The 16365-nt window shown below is 45.8% G+C and overlaps 1 protein-coding gene across 1 annotated transcript in view; it reads right to left on the bottom strand.

Annotated features, from left to right (window-relative positions):
- The window catches only part of LOC144479379 (epidermal growth factor receptor substrate 15-like 1), a 312517-nt gene that overhangs the window by 41497 nt on the left and 254655 nt on the right, over positions 1-16365 (bottom strand). The window contains exon 16 of the mRNA XM_078197999.1: positions 3733-3938. Within this exon, the coding sequence (XP_078054125.1) occupies positions 3733-3938 (206 nt within the window). The remainder of the gene's footprint in view (positions 1-3732; positions 3939-16365) is intronic.

Here is a 16365-nt window from a genome sequence, read left to right as displayed (position 1 = left end):
CTGCACTGACAACAATCCCATTCAGGCCCCACCTCCACATCTCAAGTGCTCGTGTTTGCATCAAGTCAAGTGAATGTTGAATATTTGTCAAACTCCTGATTTGAGTTTTGTAAATGACGGACATGCAATGTATTTGATTTGATTTATTACTGTCACGTGTATTAGTATACAATGAAAAGTAGTTTCTTGCGCGCTATAGAGACAAAGCATACCGTTCGTAGAAAAAGAAAGGAGTGCACAGGATGTAGTGTTACAGGCATAGCTAGAGTGTAGAGAAAAATCAACTTAGTGCGAGGTAGGTCCATCCAAAAGTCTGATGGCAGCAGGAAAGAAGCTGTTCTCGAGTCAGTTGGTACTTGACCTCAGGAGGTGAACTACTCTTTGTAAAGTACCCATGATCCTCACTACTTGCAGCCACAATGTTGATATGGCTGCTGCAGTTCAGTTTCTGGTCAATGGTGACCTAGTAGTAGATTCAGTGATGGTATGTCATTAAAGTCAGGCAAAAGTGGTTAGACGATTGCTTGCTAGAGATAGTCATTACCTGGCACTTATGTGACGCAAACATTGCCTGCCATTTGTCAGCTGAAACCTAGATATTGCCCAGGTTCTGTTCCAGACTGCAATGTGCCCTTTCATGATTTTGGAGTTGTGAAAGATGATGAACATAGTAATTGTTTCAGCAAATAGCCCCACTCTTGATTTCACTACAAAGAGAATGTCATTTATGAAGTAAGCAAAGATGACTAGGCCTAGGATGCTGCACTCAAACTCCAGGCGTTATGTCTAAAGCGCTAAAGATTCATCTCCGACAACCAGTCAATCACTAGAATGCTTTCCATATAGCTTCTTAATTTCTCAAAGGCTCCTTTATACCTTACATAGCCAAATTGCACCTCTATGTCAAGAATAAATGCTTTCACTTCTCGACTTGCATTTAGCGTATTGATTCAAGACTGTGACGAGCCCTAGAACTGAGTAAATTTGGTAGAGCAGAAAATGGGTCTTGGTGAGAAAGTGTTCCTTGCAGCCAGTATTGCTCATTCTTTCTACCACTACTGAGGAGGAGCCAATAAAACAGCAATTGGTCAAGTTATTTATTTTATTGTCAGGATATAGCTCGGCAACATTATCAGGTAAACGCCAGCTTTATAGCCATTCTGGAACAATTGGAATAGGTTTAGTGCACTGATCTTCAATCAGATGCAGTCAAGATCCATAGCTTTCATTCAGTTCATGTATTCTGCTACTTTTCATCTTGTTTGTCTTCATTTCCCATTGTGTAACCATTATTTTAGGTCACTTCAAAAGATGTTAAATGTCAACCATATAAGTGGGACTGATATCACATGTTGGTCTGGCCTCACCAGGGCAGCCGGTTCTCTCCCTTGAAGTCAGCTAGGATTTTACAATAGTCAGTCAGTCAGTTTTCACTGACACTTTCTAGTGCAGCCCACAAATGACCAGATTTATTGAATATAATTTCTTAACTTGCCAGCGTGGGATTTAAACTCTCAGCCACTATTACTGCCATATCCATACGGATGTGTCCCCGATTAGCACAGTGGAAAAAAAGACAAAAATTTAAGACAGAGTTGGCTGCTGTGATAGGATAACTTTAGGATTTGATTGGATTTTTAAAATTTGTTCTCAGGATGTGGATGACACTGGCAATGCTGAATCATTTGCCAATCCCGAGTCGCCCTGAGAAGAGAATCCTTTAGTTTGAACAACTATCTTTATTGGGCTGATGGTGCTCTCACAATGCTACCAGGAAGAGAATTCCAGGATATTGACCGAGCGACTTTGAAGTAACAGCAATATATGTCCCTATTCTGGATGATGCTCGATTTGGAATCAATGGTGTTTTAGTGATATTGCTGCTTGATCTTCTCAATGGAAGGAGTTGAGGGTTAATGTAACCATGGTAAATTGTGCAGCTGTAGATTGTACATTTTTCAAGCATAGTGTGTCTGTGGTACAACAGGTTATACTGTGTCCAGTAGAATGCTAACAGTCATCTCCTACGATATCTATTTTGCACATAATCTTATTTGGCAATGATACATCCACAGCAAAATAGCCTACCTCAGTTCACTGGCTAAGCTCTGATGTAAAGATTACTGACATCCATAGACCTACAGTCCAGGATCTCACTGCTTTAAAAACATAATGGAAGAAAAATTATAAGAAGGTAGATGGGGTCAGAAGCTGCCAGGACGAGAAAGTGAACACCACCACTCATGATTCTTAATATCTCAGTTAGTTCACAAATGGGAATACCATCGCATCCCAGACTGAACTGCTGTATAAAAATGAGTAGGCCCTCGGCTACATTTTACTCACCATTGTTTAGGCTGTTGGAAGGGTTAAAATAACATGCTTAAAATCTAATGAAAACAATTTGTGTCCTTTTCCGACATTACTACCTGCAGAGTTCCATCTCTCATCTATCTATCAAAGAACATTTCTCTGAGAGCTGTGACGTACCAGCCAAAAACAAATCAACTAAGCAGGTAATGATGAATGAAGACTTCCCTTTCAGGACAAGGTGTTCAATATTATAATTATATATAATTTATTTTGCCTGTTTGTCTTCTTGTTAAACTTTTGACAACATGTAACACAATAAACAAACCAAAAAATGCAGCAGACACTATTGTATTGGAACACCCGAAACTCTAAGAAAAGACAACCTCCAGCTAAAGAGCAAACAAGAAGCAAAATTTCTTAAAGGTAAAGAATCGGAGGTAGTGAGAACACTTGGAATGACTAACTAACATAAAAACATGGCAGGAAATCTCAACAGTTTGCATTAGCCTATCACCGAAGAGCATATAACCAAACCCAAATCCATTGATGCCTCTTCCATGTTTCCCACTGGCTTGGTTCAGTCCACAGTTCACTCATAACACTACACGTTCACTAACTTTATAAAAAACATAAACATATACAAAAAGAGGACTGGTGCACACTAAATCCACATGCAATACACTCAGGACTGAGAGCTGAGTAGTGATACTGTTGACACAGGTTAATAAAAATTCAAATTTATCGTCAATGCCTCACATGCACCAGCTGAGTATTACAGGAGGAAATTGCGCTGAAGCAGATCAGGTCAATTGCCTCAAGTAGTGCATGGTGGGGAGATGGCGGAGTAGGGGAAGGGGGATGGTGGGATGAGAAAGAAAGGTTAATACCCAGCCACCAACTAAGGTATGTCTGGCCACAGGCCTTAGTGATATATCTATCCTGGTTGAAGTTTATTTGGAAAGGACTTTCACCTTGGACAGAACCAAAATAAACACTTCAATCCCAGTCTATGACAGCCTCATAACAATCACCATATCCAGCTTAATGTTGGCAGGAATCAGTTAGCCCCTTGCCAATGTACAGTTGCCAAATGATTATGGAATTACTTTCCCCCTCTATGTCCATCTCAAGAATTTTATTTTTGGAAAGGCTGCTAACTGTCGTTATAAGGTTGGCCACTGGTTAGAAGAATTTTTTTTTCTCCACTATGTTAGACAGAAAGCGAGGAAAGGGCAAGAGATATTTAAGAGATCAGTGTTATTATGCAGAAATGGCTAGCATGATTTTCAAAAAAATGGCAAGAGAAGCTGGTGAGGTGTCCAGTTGTAGGCTTTAGTAAAATGACCATACTAGCACAGATTGGGAGAGGGGACAGGAGGGGTTGATTGTGGACAGAGAGTATCACTGATCTCAACTTACAGAGCTGAAGTCTGCAAAACCCAAAGAAGAGTCTTTAGAAGTTTTACTTGAGGAAGTAGGCGTGAAGGGATCTTTACCGCTGAATGGGTCACCGAGCCCCTTTTTACTTTGAAACGGGTCACCGTCATCAGCGCCAAAGGGCTGGAAAGGATCGTGGGACTTGAGAGAGTCGGCCGAGCCAGGCCTGTTTACAGGGGTACTTTTACCTGGAAAGTTTAGAAAGAACAGAATTATTTCCCACCAGGAGATAAAGTCAGCCTTTAACCACATCACCAAATGCATTAGGTTTTCATCTTTTTTTTGAAGTGGTGTCGAGGGGGAGGTTTGGCTTTTGGAACATTTTAGAATATAGCTAGAATTCTGAGGATAAGCAACTCTAAGAGTTGACACAGACACATTGGGTCAAATGGCCACCTCCTGTGCAGTATGATTGGATGAAGTGCAGCACACTCACACTCCAGTATACTGTGGCAGGGGGATGTAGGTTCAAAACCCCTAATCCCAATCTCACCTGTGTGAAACACCAGGTAGGGACCACAAATAAGTTACACAGGTCATATTTTCACCACACCTCCTGGTCACCGATTCAAAGCAGAGTTAATGGAGGGATATGAATGACCATTGCAGATTATGCAGGAAATCCAGTTGGAGAATGCCACACAAACATGGAAAACCTTACACTTAATACAAATCAAAGGGGCTGGGGAAATCACACCAGAAAGCTGGTCAATGGGATGCAAGTAGCTCAGTGTTGAAATGGCGGTGAAGAGGTTAATCTGTCTTTTAGGAAATGGAACCACAGGAAATGTTATTTCCTATTCGATCATACCTAGAGAAAGGCATCATTTTAACTGGCTAAATGTTATAGTTTGAATGGTGATTGCCTGGAGGCAACATTTACGTTTTGCACAATGCTACTTCCAGCCAAATCTGACAAGACATCAGCTTGAAAATAGCAGTAACTTTCGATACTTATTGCTAACAGGAACAGTAGGGAGGCTGTTAATTTGGAAAGGTATGATCGAAAGGCAATGACATACTTACACCTGTGCTATAGCAGAGAGAGTGGTCAGCCTGCCCATGATTTTCTGGTGCAGTACAGGCATGTGTTATTGCTTAAATCATTCTGCATATCACTTACCCCCAAGATAATGGGAGAATGGGTTCTTAGGTTTAACACAGTTAGAGGGGGCATGGGCTCTAACAGAGTTTAACACAAGATAAGGAGTGCATGGGCTCTAACAGGATTAAAGACAAATAGCAGAAGTGTGAGAACACACAGCATTAAAAACAGATAGAGAGGATATGAATCCTTCTGGATTAAGAGGACCTGGATTCATACAAGTTCAATCGGGGAAAGGAAGACAGGGCATGGGTTCTTGGAGATTAAATACAGACTGAGGGGCATGGATTCTTACAGGAATAAACACAAGAGAGAAAGGGCACGGACTCTTATAAGATTAAACACAGAAAGAGTGGGGATGGGTTCATACATGGTTAAAAACAAGAGAGAAATTTATATATTTAAGGAATATAAAATGCATTTTGGAAATGCTAATTATTCAGCAGGGATCATACAGTCATAGAGGTTTACAGCATGGAAACAGGCCCTTCGGCCCAACTTGTCCATGCCGCCCTTTTTTTTTAAAACCCAAGAGGCGTTAAGAGAGTCAACTTCCATTTCCATCTGTTTCACCGTCACATGAAGAGGTGGGTTGCATCCTTTAGGAACATTACATTATTTTCAGAGTACAAGGCACCATGATAACTCAATCAGATCTGAAATCAGCGAGATCGACCCAAGTAAGTCACTGCTTGGAATCAAAATGAATGAGAACCTTACATACCTCACCTAGGCAAAGAAAGCAACAGTTTTTTTGCTATGGCAAAAATGGCAACACACAAAAACAGCATCTCAGCAATCAACATACTTTATAATTCAGCATGAAGGGACAGAATGTCAATGGGTGTGGTCCAAGGTGTTTATCTGAGACATATCACCCAGGGCAGGTGAAATGCAGAGGACAGGGGCTTCTCCAGTGAGGGGCAAGTGGTGGGGGATAAAGACCGGAGGTGTGACCATGGATGACTCTTGTGCATGCCTGTCCCAGGTCACGAGAGGTCATACCAGTAGTATACCCATGCTCCAAATGAAACTTAGTTGAGTGTTATTGCGGGTAATTGTGGCATAATTATTCTATTAAACTCTTCTGCAACTTTAAAAAATGAATAGAAGCAACAGCCCAAGCAAATGCGAAGACTGAATTCACTCCCTCCAGTCCTAACAATTTTATTCAGCTAGTGACTGATGCAGAACGAGCAAGAAAATCCAAGGTTTAGTGCCCAGTCAATGCTGATGTAGCTGGTCTAAGCCAGGGCTACAGGGGTGTTCAGTGCAACAGGGAGTAGAAAGGTAAGGGCCCTGCATCTAATGGTCAAATGACAACCCCCGCCATTTGGATGCTGAATGGAGACACAATGGGGCTCAGTTATGAAGGCCCATTAGTTCAACAGTCTACTGATACTCACTGTCAAGGGCTCCAATACGATTAACTGTACTACAGAAAATCAACACCTTCAGGACAGAAGGAAGCAACTTGGCAATAAATAATAAAGAAGCATTAAAAATGTGAGCAGTGCCACGGTACCAGTGATGTCATGGTGTTAGAGACCACCTTTAGGAAGGCAGCTTCTATTCACAGTCAGAGCTCTAAGACAGTTTCTATGGTGTCAGAGTATTATGGCCGTTGTATAGGAAGGAAGCTCCCAATCATTTTAATAGCACCTTTGAGGTTGCTTTGTCAAGAGTGACTCATTTTGAAGCGTACTTTCAGAGAAACTTGTAACGGGGGAAAAAAACCAATAAAAAATGAACAGTTGTTCGACAGAATGGATTCAAACAGTCAATGAAGGTTAACCAAAGAAAACAGCCTCCACTTGTATGTGTAATAAATGTGTGTTCTAAACCTGTCCGTTCAAAGTAAAAAACATAGCAAAGATCTTTTCTATGTTCTAGATCAATACCGTTTTGCAAGCATTAGCCCACAATAGCTCAAACTCGCAAAGCTTGACAATGTACTGACTGATTGCTTTAACTCAATCATCAAACAAGAGTTATTCAGAAAGGCAACATGCAACTGTTGACATACTTAAGTGTTGCTTTTAAAACCAGCCACCTTCATCAGCTGTGAGGAGAGAAAGTGTGTCCTAGATTTATCCAGAAATCAATCTATCTGTAGCCAACACGATGCACAGATGCAGGGCCAAAATAATCATGGACAACCATCACAAACACAGGGGGAGCTTAACAGGGTATGATTAGCAAACATTTGAACATGTTGCCTTGTCATCACAATCAGGAACACTTCTGAAAAGCCAAATGTCGGACTTTTAAAAATTGCAACAGAGACCGAAGTTGAGCAGATCACACAAGCTGGAAGGACAGAACATGAAACAATTCCTTTAAAAAGCCGGGTATTTGTAGATCAAAAAATAATCATTACTATTTCCTTAATAAACGAAAGCGTCAGGATTGGGGTTGAATGGTACCTAATGTAATGTTCTAAAGCTACAAATAGTTTTAAAATCTCATTGTGAAAGTGGTTAAACTGCTGCTTTTGAAATGTGCATAAACAGATTAGAAATGCAGATTTTTTTTTTTAAATAGATCATTTTACCTAATATCATGTTTTTTAAACACCAGTCAGTGAAAACAGTAGCAGGAAATATTGCTTACTCAGAACGAAAGAGAAAATTCTGTTAAGAATTTGATTTAGCTTAGTTCTCCACAGTGTAACAGATTAAGATATGACAACTGATTATGGAGAATCATACAGGAGAATGTACTGGCTCAAGTTTCTGTTCGGAACCATGGTCCAGTAAACACAAGCCTTTAACTCACACAGAAAACATATTGTCTCAATGATTTTAGACTACAGTTACAATTAGTTAATGAAAAAACTGTTTAAAGCTAATTCTGTAATGATTATTAATTACTGCTCTCCAATTAAAGTTTAATATTTAACATGAAATTCAGAGCAAGTTACTCAGGGTCCCATTGTTGCACGCACAATTTCATTAGTAACCCTTTGACACCGTAAAATTCCGTTTACAGCTCACTAAATATCAAATAGGGACTGCTGACTAACTTGTCTAATAACTCGGTAAGTTTTAAACTAGTCTGAGTTAAGCAGGAAAATATTCTGATCAAGTTCCCACTCCTGATCTTTATTTGATGGCTCTGATTTAAAGTGCAGATGATTGGACATCGAGTAAGGTTAGATTTGCACTCAGCTGGTATGACCAATAGTCTATAAATGCTTAAAGATTTCCACATAAATTGGCATCCAGCACCCATTTACCTGTACCCCAGGGTAAGTCAACGATTTCAGAACAGGAGTGGAGGGGAAGAAAATTAGTTGGGTGGGGGGACGGATGGGAGAAGAGATGATGGGGAAAAGAAAACAAAATGGCAGGTTTACAATAAAAATGATTACTTTTACACAACTTCTGTAAGATTCACTGTAAGTACAGCTGTATAAGTCACATCTTGACATTTATTTTATAATTCTCAATCATTTACACACCTGAGGTTATAGGAACTTTTAACAAAATGCCCCTACAATGTGTGCAGAGTGGTTTGCTGTGAGAAATGTTATCATACAGTAAATAATATTCCGGAAAGGTTTGGCAGGGGGCTAGTTAAGACAGTTTGCCAAATTATAGTAGAAGAAACTTTATTCTGTATTTAATCAATGCTATATCTGGCACTAAGGCAAACAAGTAGGACATTTTTTTACTGCCTGCACACGTCATGGACAAAGGAAAAGGAAAAATCACTTCCAAAATAAGTATAGAAGCACCTGTTGAGAAATTATATGATGTGGAGGTGCCGGCGTTGGACTGGGGTAAACACAGTAAGAAGTTTAACAACTCCAGGTTAAAGTCCAACAGGTTTATTTGGTAGCAAAAGCCACACAAGCTTTCGGAGCTCCAAGCCCCTTCTTCAGGTGAGTGGGAATTCTGTTCACAAACAGAGCATATAAAGACACAAACTCAATTTACATGAATAATGGTTGGAATGCGAATACTTACAACTAATCAAGTCTTTAAGAAACAAAACAGCATGAGTGGAGAGAGCATCAAGACAGGCTAAAAAGATGTGTATTGTCTCCAGACAAGACAGCCAGTGAAACTCTGTGGGGGTTACAAATAGTGGGACATGAACCCAATATCCCGGTTGAGGCCGTCCTCGTGTGTGGGCGCGCGCAAGAGAGTGTCGGAGAGCGCACGCCCACCGCAAGAGAGTGTCGGAGAGCGCGCGCCCACGCGCAAGAGAGTGTCGGAGAGCGCGCGCCCACGCGCAAGAGTGTCAGAGAGCGCGCGCCCACGCGCAAGAGAGTGTCGGAGAGCGCGCGCCCACGCGCAAGAGAGTGTCGGAGAGCGCACCCACGCGCAAGAGAGTGTCGGAGAGCGCGCGCCCACGCGCAAGAGAGTGTCGGAGAGCGCGCGCCCACGCGCAAGAGAGTGTCGGAGAGCGCACCCACGCACAAGAGAGTGTCGGAGAGCGCGCGCCCACGCACAAGAGAGTGTCGGAGAGCGCGCGCCCACGCGCAAGAGAGTGTCGGAGAGCGCGCGCCCACGCGCAAGAGAGTGTCGGAGATCGCGCGCCCACGCGCAAGAGAGTGTCGGAGAGCGCGCGCCCACGCGCAAGAGAGTGTCGGAGAGCGCGCGCCCACGCACAAGAGAGTGTCGGAGAGCGCGCGCCCACGCGCAAGAGAGTGTCGGAGAGCGCGCGCCCACGCGCAAGAGAGTGTCGGAGAGCGCGCGCCCACGCGCAAGAGAGTGTCGGAGAGCGCGCGCCCACGCGCAAGAGAGTGTCGGAGAGCGCGCGCCCACGCGCAAGAGAGTGTCGGAGAGCGCGCGCCCACGCGCAAGAGAGTGTCGGAGAGCGCGCGCCCACGCGCAAGAGAGTGTCGAAGAGCGCGCGCCCACGCGCAAGAGAGTGTCGGAGAGCGCGCGCCCACGCGCAAGAGAGTGTCGGAGAGCGCGCGCCCACGCGCAAGAGAGTGTCGGAGAGCGCGCGCCCACGCGCAAGAGAGTGTCGGAGAGCTCACCCACGTGCAAGAGAGTGTCGGAGAGCGCGCGCCCACGCGCAAGAGAGTGTCGGAGAGCGCGCGCCCACGCGCAAGAGAGTGTCGGAGAGCGTGCGCCCACGCGCAAGAGAGTGTCGGAGAGCGCGCGCCCACGCGCAAGAGAGTTTCGGAGAGCGCGCGCCCACGCGCAAGATAGTGTCGGAGAGCGTGCGCCCACGCGCAAGAGAGTGTCAGAGAGCACGCGCCCACGCGCAAGAGAGTGTCGGAGAGCGCGCACGCACGCGCAAGAGAGTGTCGGAGAGCGCGCGCGCGCAAGAGAGTGCGTGTGTGTGTGTGAGAGTCGGTGAGTGTTGGAGGGTGTGCGCGCACACGAGTGTGTGTCGGAGAGTGCATGCATGTGCGAGAGAGTCGATGAGAGCGCGCGCGAGAGGGAGAGAGAGAGTCGGCCTGCACGCGCGAAGGAGAGTCGGAGAGTGCGAGTGCGAGTGTGAATGTTGGAGGGTGTGCGCGGACACGAGAGAGTGTGTCGGAGAGCGCGCGCGCAAATGTGTCGGAGAGCGCGCGCACGCAAGAGAGTGTCGGGGAGCGTGCGCGCGCAAGAGAGTGTCGGAGAGCGCGCGCAAGATAGTGTCAGAGAGCGGGCGCGCACGCGCAAGATAGTGTCGGAGAGCGCGCGTGTGCGCAAGAGAGTGTCGGAGAGCCCGCACGCAAGAGAGTGTCGGAGAGCGCGCGCGCGCAAGAGAGTGTGGGAGAGCGCGCGCGCGCAAGAGAGTGTCGGAGAGCGTGCGCGTGCAAGAGAGTGTCGGAGAGCGCGCTTGCGCGCAAGAGTGTCGGAGAGCGTGCGCGCGCAAGAGAGTGTCGGAAAGCGCGCGCAAGAGACTGTCGTAGAGCGTGCGCACGCAAGAGAGTGTCGGAAAGCGCGCGCAAGATAGTGTCGGAGAGCGCACGCGCGCAAGAGAGTGTCGGAAAGCGCGCACGCGCGCAAGAGAGTGTCGGAGAGCGCAAGAGAGTGTCGGAGAGCGTGCGCGCGCAAGAGAGTGTCGGAGAGCGCGCGCGCGCAAGAGAGTGTCGGATCATGCGCGGAAGAGAGTGTCGGAGCATGCGCGCGCACGCCGTAAGAGAGTGCAAGTGCGTGTGCGAGAGTCGGCGAGGGTGAGAGAGTGTTTCAGGGTGTGCGCGCACACGAGTGTGTGTCGGAGAGTGCATGCATGCGCGCGAGAGAGTCGATGAGAGTGCGCACGTGAGCGAGAGCGAGCGAGCGAGGGAGAGAGAGAGTCGGCACGCCCGCGTGAGGGAGAGAGGGAGGCAGGGAGAGAGAGAGAGAGAGAGAAAGTCGGCCCGCGCGAGAGAGGGAGAGAGAGAGAGTCGGCGTGCGTGCGCGAGGGAGGGATAGAGAAAGAGGGAGAGTGAATCGGCCCGCGCGCGTGCACAAGGGCGAGAGAGATTGAGACGGTGAGCGCGCGCATGCGAGAGTAAGACGGCGTGTGCGCGTGCTTGCGAGAGAGTGAGTCGGCGCGCGTGCGAGAGAGTCGGCGCGCGCACGAGAGAGAGTAAGTCGGCGCGTGCGCGCACGAGAGAGAGTGAGTTGGCGTGCATGCGCGAGAGAGTCGGCGAGCGCCCGCGCGCGCAAGAGTTTGTCGGCGCGCGCACGCGCGATAGAGTCGGTGAGTGTACGCGAGGACGTGACTGCAGGTGCAGGAGATAGGGAGACTTGTGTGCATGTACGCAAGAAAAGGTGACATCTGTGAGAAAGAGCGATGTGTGAACGAGAGGGGGAGAGTTGGTGAAAATGTGCGTGCACGCGCGCAAGAGTCGGAAAGTGTGCGCGCGCGCAAGAGACTTGGTGAGTGTGCGTGCGGAAGGTGTGTGCAAGTGCACGAGACAGGGAGATGTGTGCATGTACGCAAGAAAAGGTGACATCTGTGAGAAAGAGTGATGTGAGAAAGAGCACGAGAGAGGGAGAGTCAGTGAGTGCGCGCGAGGAAGGTGTGTGCAGGTGCACGAGACAGGGAGACTTGTGCGCATGCACACAAGAAAAGATGACATCTGCAAGAAAGAGAGATGTGTGCACGAGAGAGGGAGAGTCGGTGAGAGCGCGCCAGCGAGAGTCGGTGAGTGTGCACGCGCGAGAGAGTCAGTGAGTGCGTGCGCGAGGAAGGTGTGTGCAGGTGCACGAGATAGGGAGACTTGTGCGCATGTGCGCAAGAAAAGGTGACATCTCTGAGAAAGAGATGTATGTACGTGAGAGGGAGATTTGTGTGCGTGTGAAAACGAGTCGTGTGTGAAAGTGAGGGATGTATGAATGTGGGCGAGAGGTATGAATGTGGGTGAGAGGTACGCCTGTGCGCGGGAGAGGGAGGCGAATGTTTGCGCGAGACAGGGAGACCTGTGCGGGAGACACGGGGAGGCGCGCAAGCGGGTGTAAGAGAGAAGGGAAAAAGTGTTTGTGTGTGTGTGGGAGAGGGAGATTTTTTATTAAGTTTAAATTCCACCAGCTGCTGTCGTGGGAATTGAATTTGTGTCCTCGGAGCATTCACTAGGCCAGTGGGCTGACGAATGGCAGATGGAGTTTAATTTAGACAAATGCGAGGTGATACATTTTGGTAGATTGAACCAGGGCAGGACTTACTCAATTAATGGTAGAGTGTTGGGGAGAGTTACAGAACAAAGAGATCTAGGGGTACACGTTCATAGCTCCTTGAAAGTGGAGTCACAGGTGGACAGAGTGGTGAAGAAGGCATTCGGCATGCTTGGTTTCATTGGTCAGAACGTTGAATACAGGAGTTGGGACGTCTTGTTGAAGTTGTACAAGACATTGGTAAGGCCACACTTGGAATACTGTGTGCAGTTCTGGCCACCCTATTATAGAAAGGATATTATTAAACTAGAAAGAGTGCAGAAAAAATTTACTAGGATACTTTGGGACTTGATGGTTTGGGTTATAAGGAGAGGCTGAATAGACTGGGACTTTTTTCTCTGGAGCATAAGAGGCTGAGGGGTAATCTTATAGCGGTCTATAAAATAATGAGGGGCACAGATCAGCTAGATAGTCAATATCTTTTTCCAAAAGTAGGGGAGTCTAAAACTAGAGGGCATAGAGGTTTAAGGTGAGAGGGGAGAGATACAAAAGTGTCCAGAGGGGCATTGTTTTTACACAGAGGGTGGTGAGTGTCTGGAACAAGCTGCCAGAGGTAGTAGTAGAGGCGGGTACAATTTTGTCTTTTAAAAAACATTTAGATAGTTATATGGGTACGATGGGAATAGAGGGATATGGGCCAAATGCGGGCAATTGGGATTATCTTAGGGGTTTAAAAAAAAGGGCGGCATGGACAAGTTGGGCCGAAGGGCCTGTTTCCATGCTGTAAACCCCTATGACTTGAGCCTCTGGATTACTTGTCCAATGACATAACCACAACATTACTATCTCCCCCTGTGCTGTAAAGAATGCCCCATTAAAACTTTTTAAATACACTTTGCTTTGCACAGGCACTGGCCACCAATCACAACCCCAACTCTTTTTTCCCATTTCTCCTCCTCGCTCTCATTCGATATGTTATCATCTTACTACATTTGTTGGTACATGCATTGAAATCTCCATTCATCACTGCAAATTGTAGGAAGCCAAGCTTACACTTTCTGTACTTTGATCAGTGTCCTTAGTCTCTGATATTGGGTAGAACCTGAGCTTTTATCAGTCACATTGTGGTGTTGCATTGGGTAGAAGCTGAGGTTTGAACAGTGGTCTTGGGGTCTTGTATTGGGTGGGAGCTGAGGTTCAATAAGTAGTATTGGGGTAATAGTGAGCTCGAAGCTAGGATTTCTGCATTCTGTTCTACTCAAATCCTGGCAACGTTTTCACGAACCTATTGGTGAACGATGATTCTGCCCTATACTGACAGTAATAAAAGAGCTCGATACAACAGAGTTCCCTTTTTGCAAGGAATTGCATACTGAACTATACAACTTCTAGTACTCTGCACTTTCTGATGCTGCTTTTATTTTCAGAGGAAGCAACACCCACCGCAGCAAAACAAAATCTGCAAAGAAAACAACATCTACTGTGTGAGAAAATAGTAATCAACCAAAGTACTCATGAATTAAACAGTAGCTCTCTATCAGGATACAGAACACAAGCTGGTCTGGTAGAGTGGACAGAGTAAGATGAAGGGATCAGCTGTGACCCAGTGAATGCAATAAAGGAAATCTCTCACTGGTTCTGTTAACGAATTTAAATCTTCTGACAAAGGATTTAATTCCTCCTCAAATTAGCCTAAATCTTATGGTGCAAATGCCTGGCAGCACTTTTTATTCAGAACTTTTCCGTTTAAAATGAGGAAAGAGTGGAAATTGCTATTCGTACTGAATCGTCTCATAACAAATGGGGTTACACGGTGGCACAGTGGTTAGCACTGCTGCCTCACAGCGCCAGGGACCCGGGTTCAATTCCTGGCTTTGGGTCACTGTCTGTGTGGAGTCTGCACGTTCTCCCCGTGTCTGTGTGGGTTTCCTCCAGGTGCTCCAATTTCCCCTCTCAGTCCGGAAGACGTGCTGGTTATGTGCATTGGCCATGCTAACTTCTCTCTCAGTGTACCCGAACAGGCGCCGGAGTGTGGCGACGAGGGGAATTTCACAGTAACTTCATTTCAGTGTAAGCCTACTTGTGACACTGATAAATAAACTCAAAGTTAAAACAGCTGTGAATCATAGTATCTCCTGCTGCCTAATTTGGTAAATGGGTATTCACCTGTAAAACAAAAAGGCAGTACAAAGAGGCGTTCTACCATCTGCTCTGATGGGATTGGATCCTGGGTCCCCAGAACATTAGCTGAGTTTCTGGACTAATAGTCGAGCGATAATGCCACTAGGCCGTCGCTTTCCCTGCATTGAAACAGCAGAGTTTTGTACAAGCTCCGGTTTGTGGAGGGAGAAGAAATAGAGGTCAGCCAGATCTTTGGCATAGTTGAATCGTCAAAGGCATTAATCAAGGTTTCAGCGTGTCCGTGGGTAATTGTTTGAACAGTGTCTGTAGATTTTGATAGAGTTACTAGTGAGCAAGCAAAGTCTGATGGCGGCCAAAGATGATAGCTTCAGTCTTTCCAACATTTTGCAGGAGGGGGTTAAAGTTTATCCAAGACCAGCTGACTGAGAAGTTGTCTGATAGATAAGAGGCAATGGAGAGATTAAGAACATTGAGGCCTGACAAATGAACTTGAAGTCAAGAGTAGAGCGATTGCAAGCAGTGGAGCAATTACATCGGAACTTCAGCAACTGACAGAATTGTGCTGGCATATTCTGGAAAGAGATATCCTTGTGGTTAGTTTAGAATGTGTGCCTTGGGAGAAGTTAAGGAAAAGGATCTAAATCTGTTTTTGGAGGAAATCTTCTGATGTAGAAGGCACAGCCCTTGCGTATTTAAAAGCTACCTTAGTAACACAAGTATGGAGGCCTTAAGTTGAAACCGTTCACCATGTGTTACTACCCAGTCACACCAGAATTAACCACTTTCTAAAAACATTGGTAAATGTGGCTGCGATAGTTCAACTGACAGTGGTGAATCCAGAACTCAGACAAGTCATGTTTGCTTCTATTATTCTACTTGAAATGGTGCAAGAAAAATAGGCATAAACATTTAATTTGTCACCTGCTAAGAAAACTAGCCAATAATCTATCAAATCCCATTGGTTTATAAAATATAACTGTAACTTGAAATTCTTTGGAGGAGTTTGAAAAAGTATGAGAATTTTAAAATTGAGGAATTGCTCATGTGAGAGCCAGTGGTGGTCTGTGGGAACAGGGTTGAGTGGTGAATGGAATTTGGTGTGAGTTATGAAACAGGTGAGATTATAGAGGGTGGGCATGAGAAGCCAGCCTGGAATATGTTGGAATAATCAAGCCCAGGGGTAACAAAGGCAAGGTTGAAGTTTTTAGCAGCAGATGAGCTGAGACAGGAAGGGACTTAGGTGGAAATAGTCTTAGTGATGGTTCAGTTACATGGTTGGAAACTCACCTTGGCATCAAATATGAGAAGAAGCTTGTGAACAATCTGCCTCAGGCCGGGGTGAGGGATGGGGTTGGTTCAGGAAAAGAATTTTTGGCCGGAATCTAAGACAATGGCTTGGTCTTCCTTTAATGTAGTCGGAGGAAATTTCCACTCACCCATTACTGGATGTTGGATAAGCAGTCTAACCGTTTAAGGAAGGTAGTGAGATTGAGGGAGGTGGTGGTGAGGTAGAGCTGGATGTCACCAGCATTGATGTAGAATCTCGTGCTACGTTTTTAATGATATTGAAAGACAAGATGTCGATGAGAAATAGGAGGGGCCAAAGATGGACCCATGGGGATACCAGAGGTGATGGTGGAGGAGCAAGAAGAGAAGCCATAATAGGTGATTCTCTTTTCCAACTGATTAAATGAGTTTGGAACCAGGTGAGTGCTGTCCCACCCAGCTGGACAACAGTGGGGAGATGTCGGAGGACGAAGGTATGGTAAATCTGCTGAAAGGAGCTGTTTTATTACTATGGCAGGAATAAAAACTCAA

The sequence above is a fragment of the Mustelus asterias genome, chromosome 26 (genome assembly GCF_964213995.1).
Source record: "Mustelus asterias chromosome 26, sMusAst1.hap1.1, whole genome shotgun sequence".
Classification (NCBI taxonomy): Eukaryota; Metazoa; Chordata; class Chondrichthyes; order Carcharhiniformes; family Triakidae; genus Mustelus; species Mustelus asterias.
The sequence above is the reverse complement of the archived record's forward strand: the minus strand, read 5'-3'. Positions and strand labels throughout refer to the sequence as shown.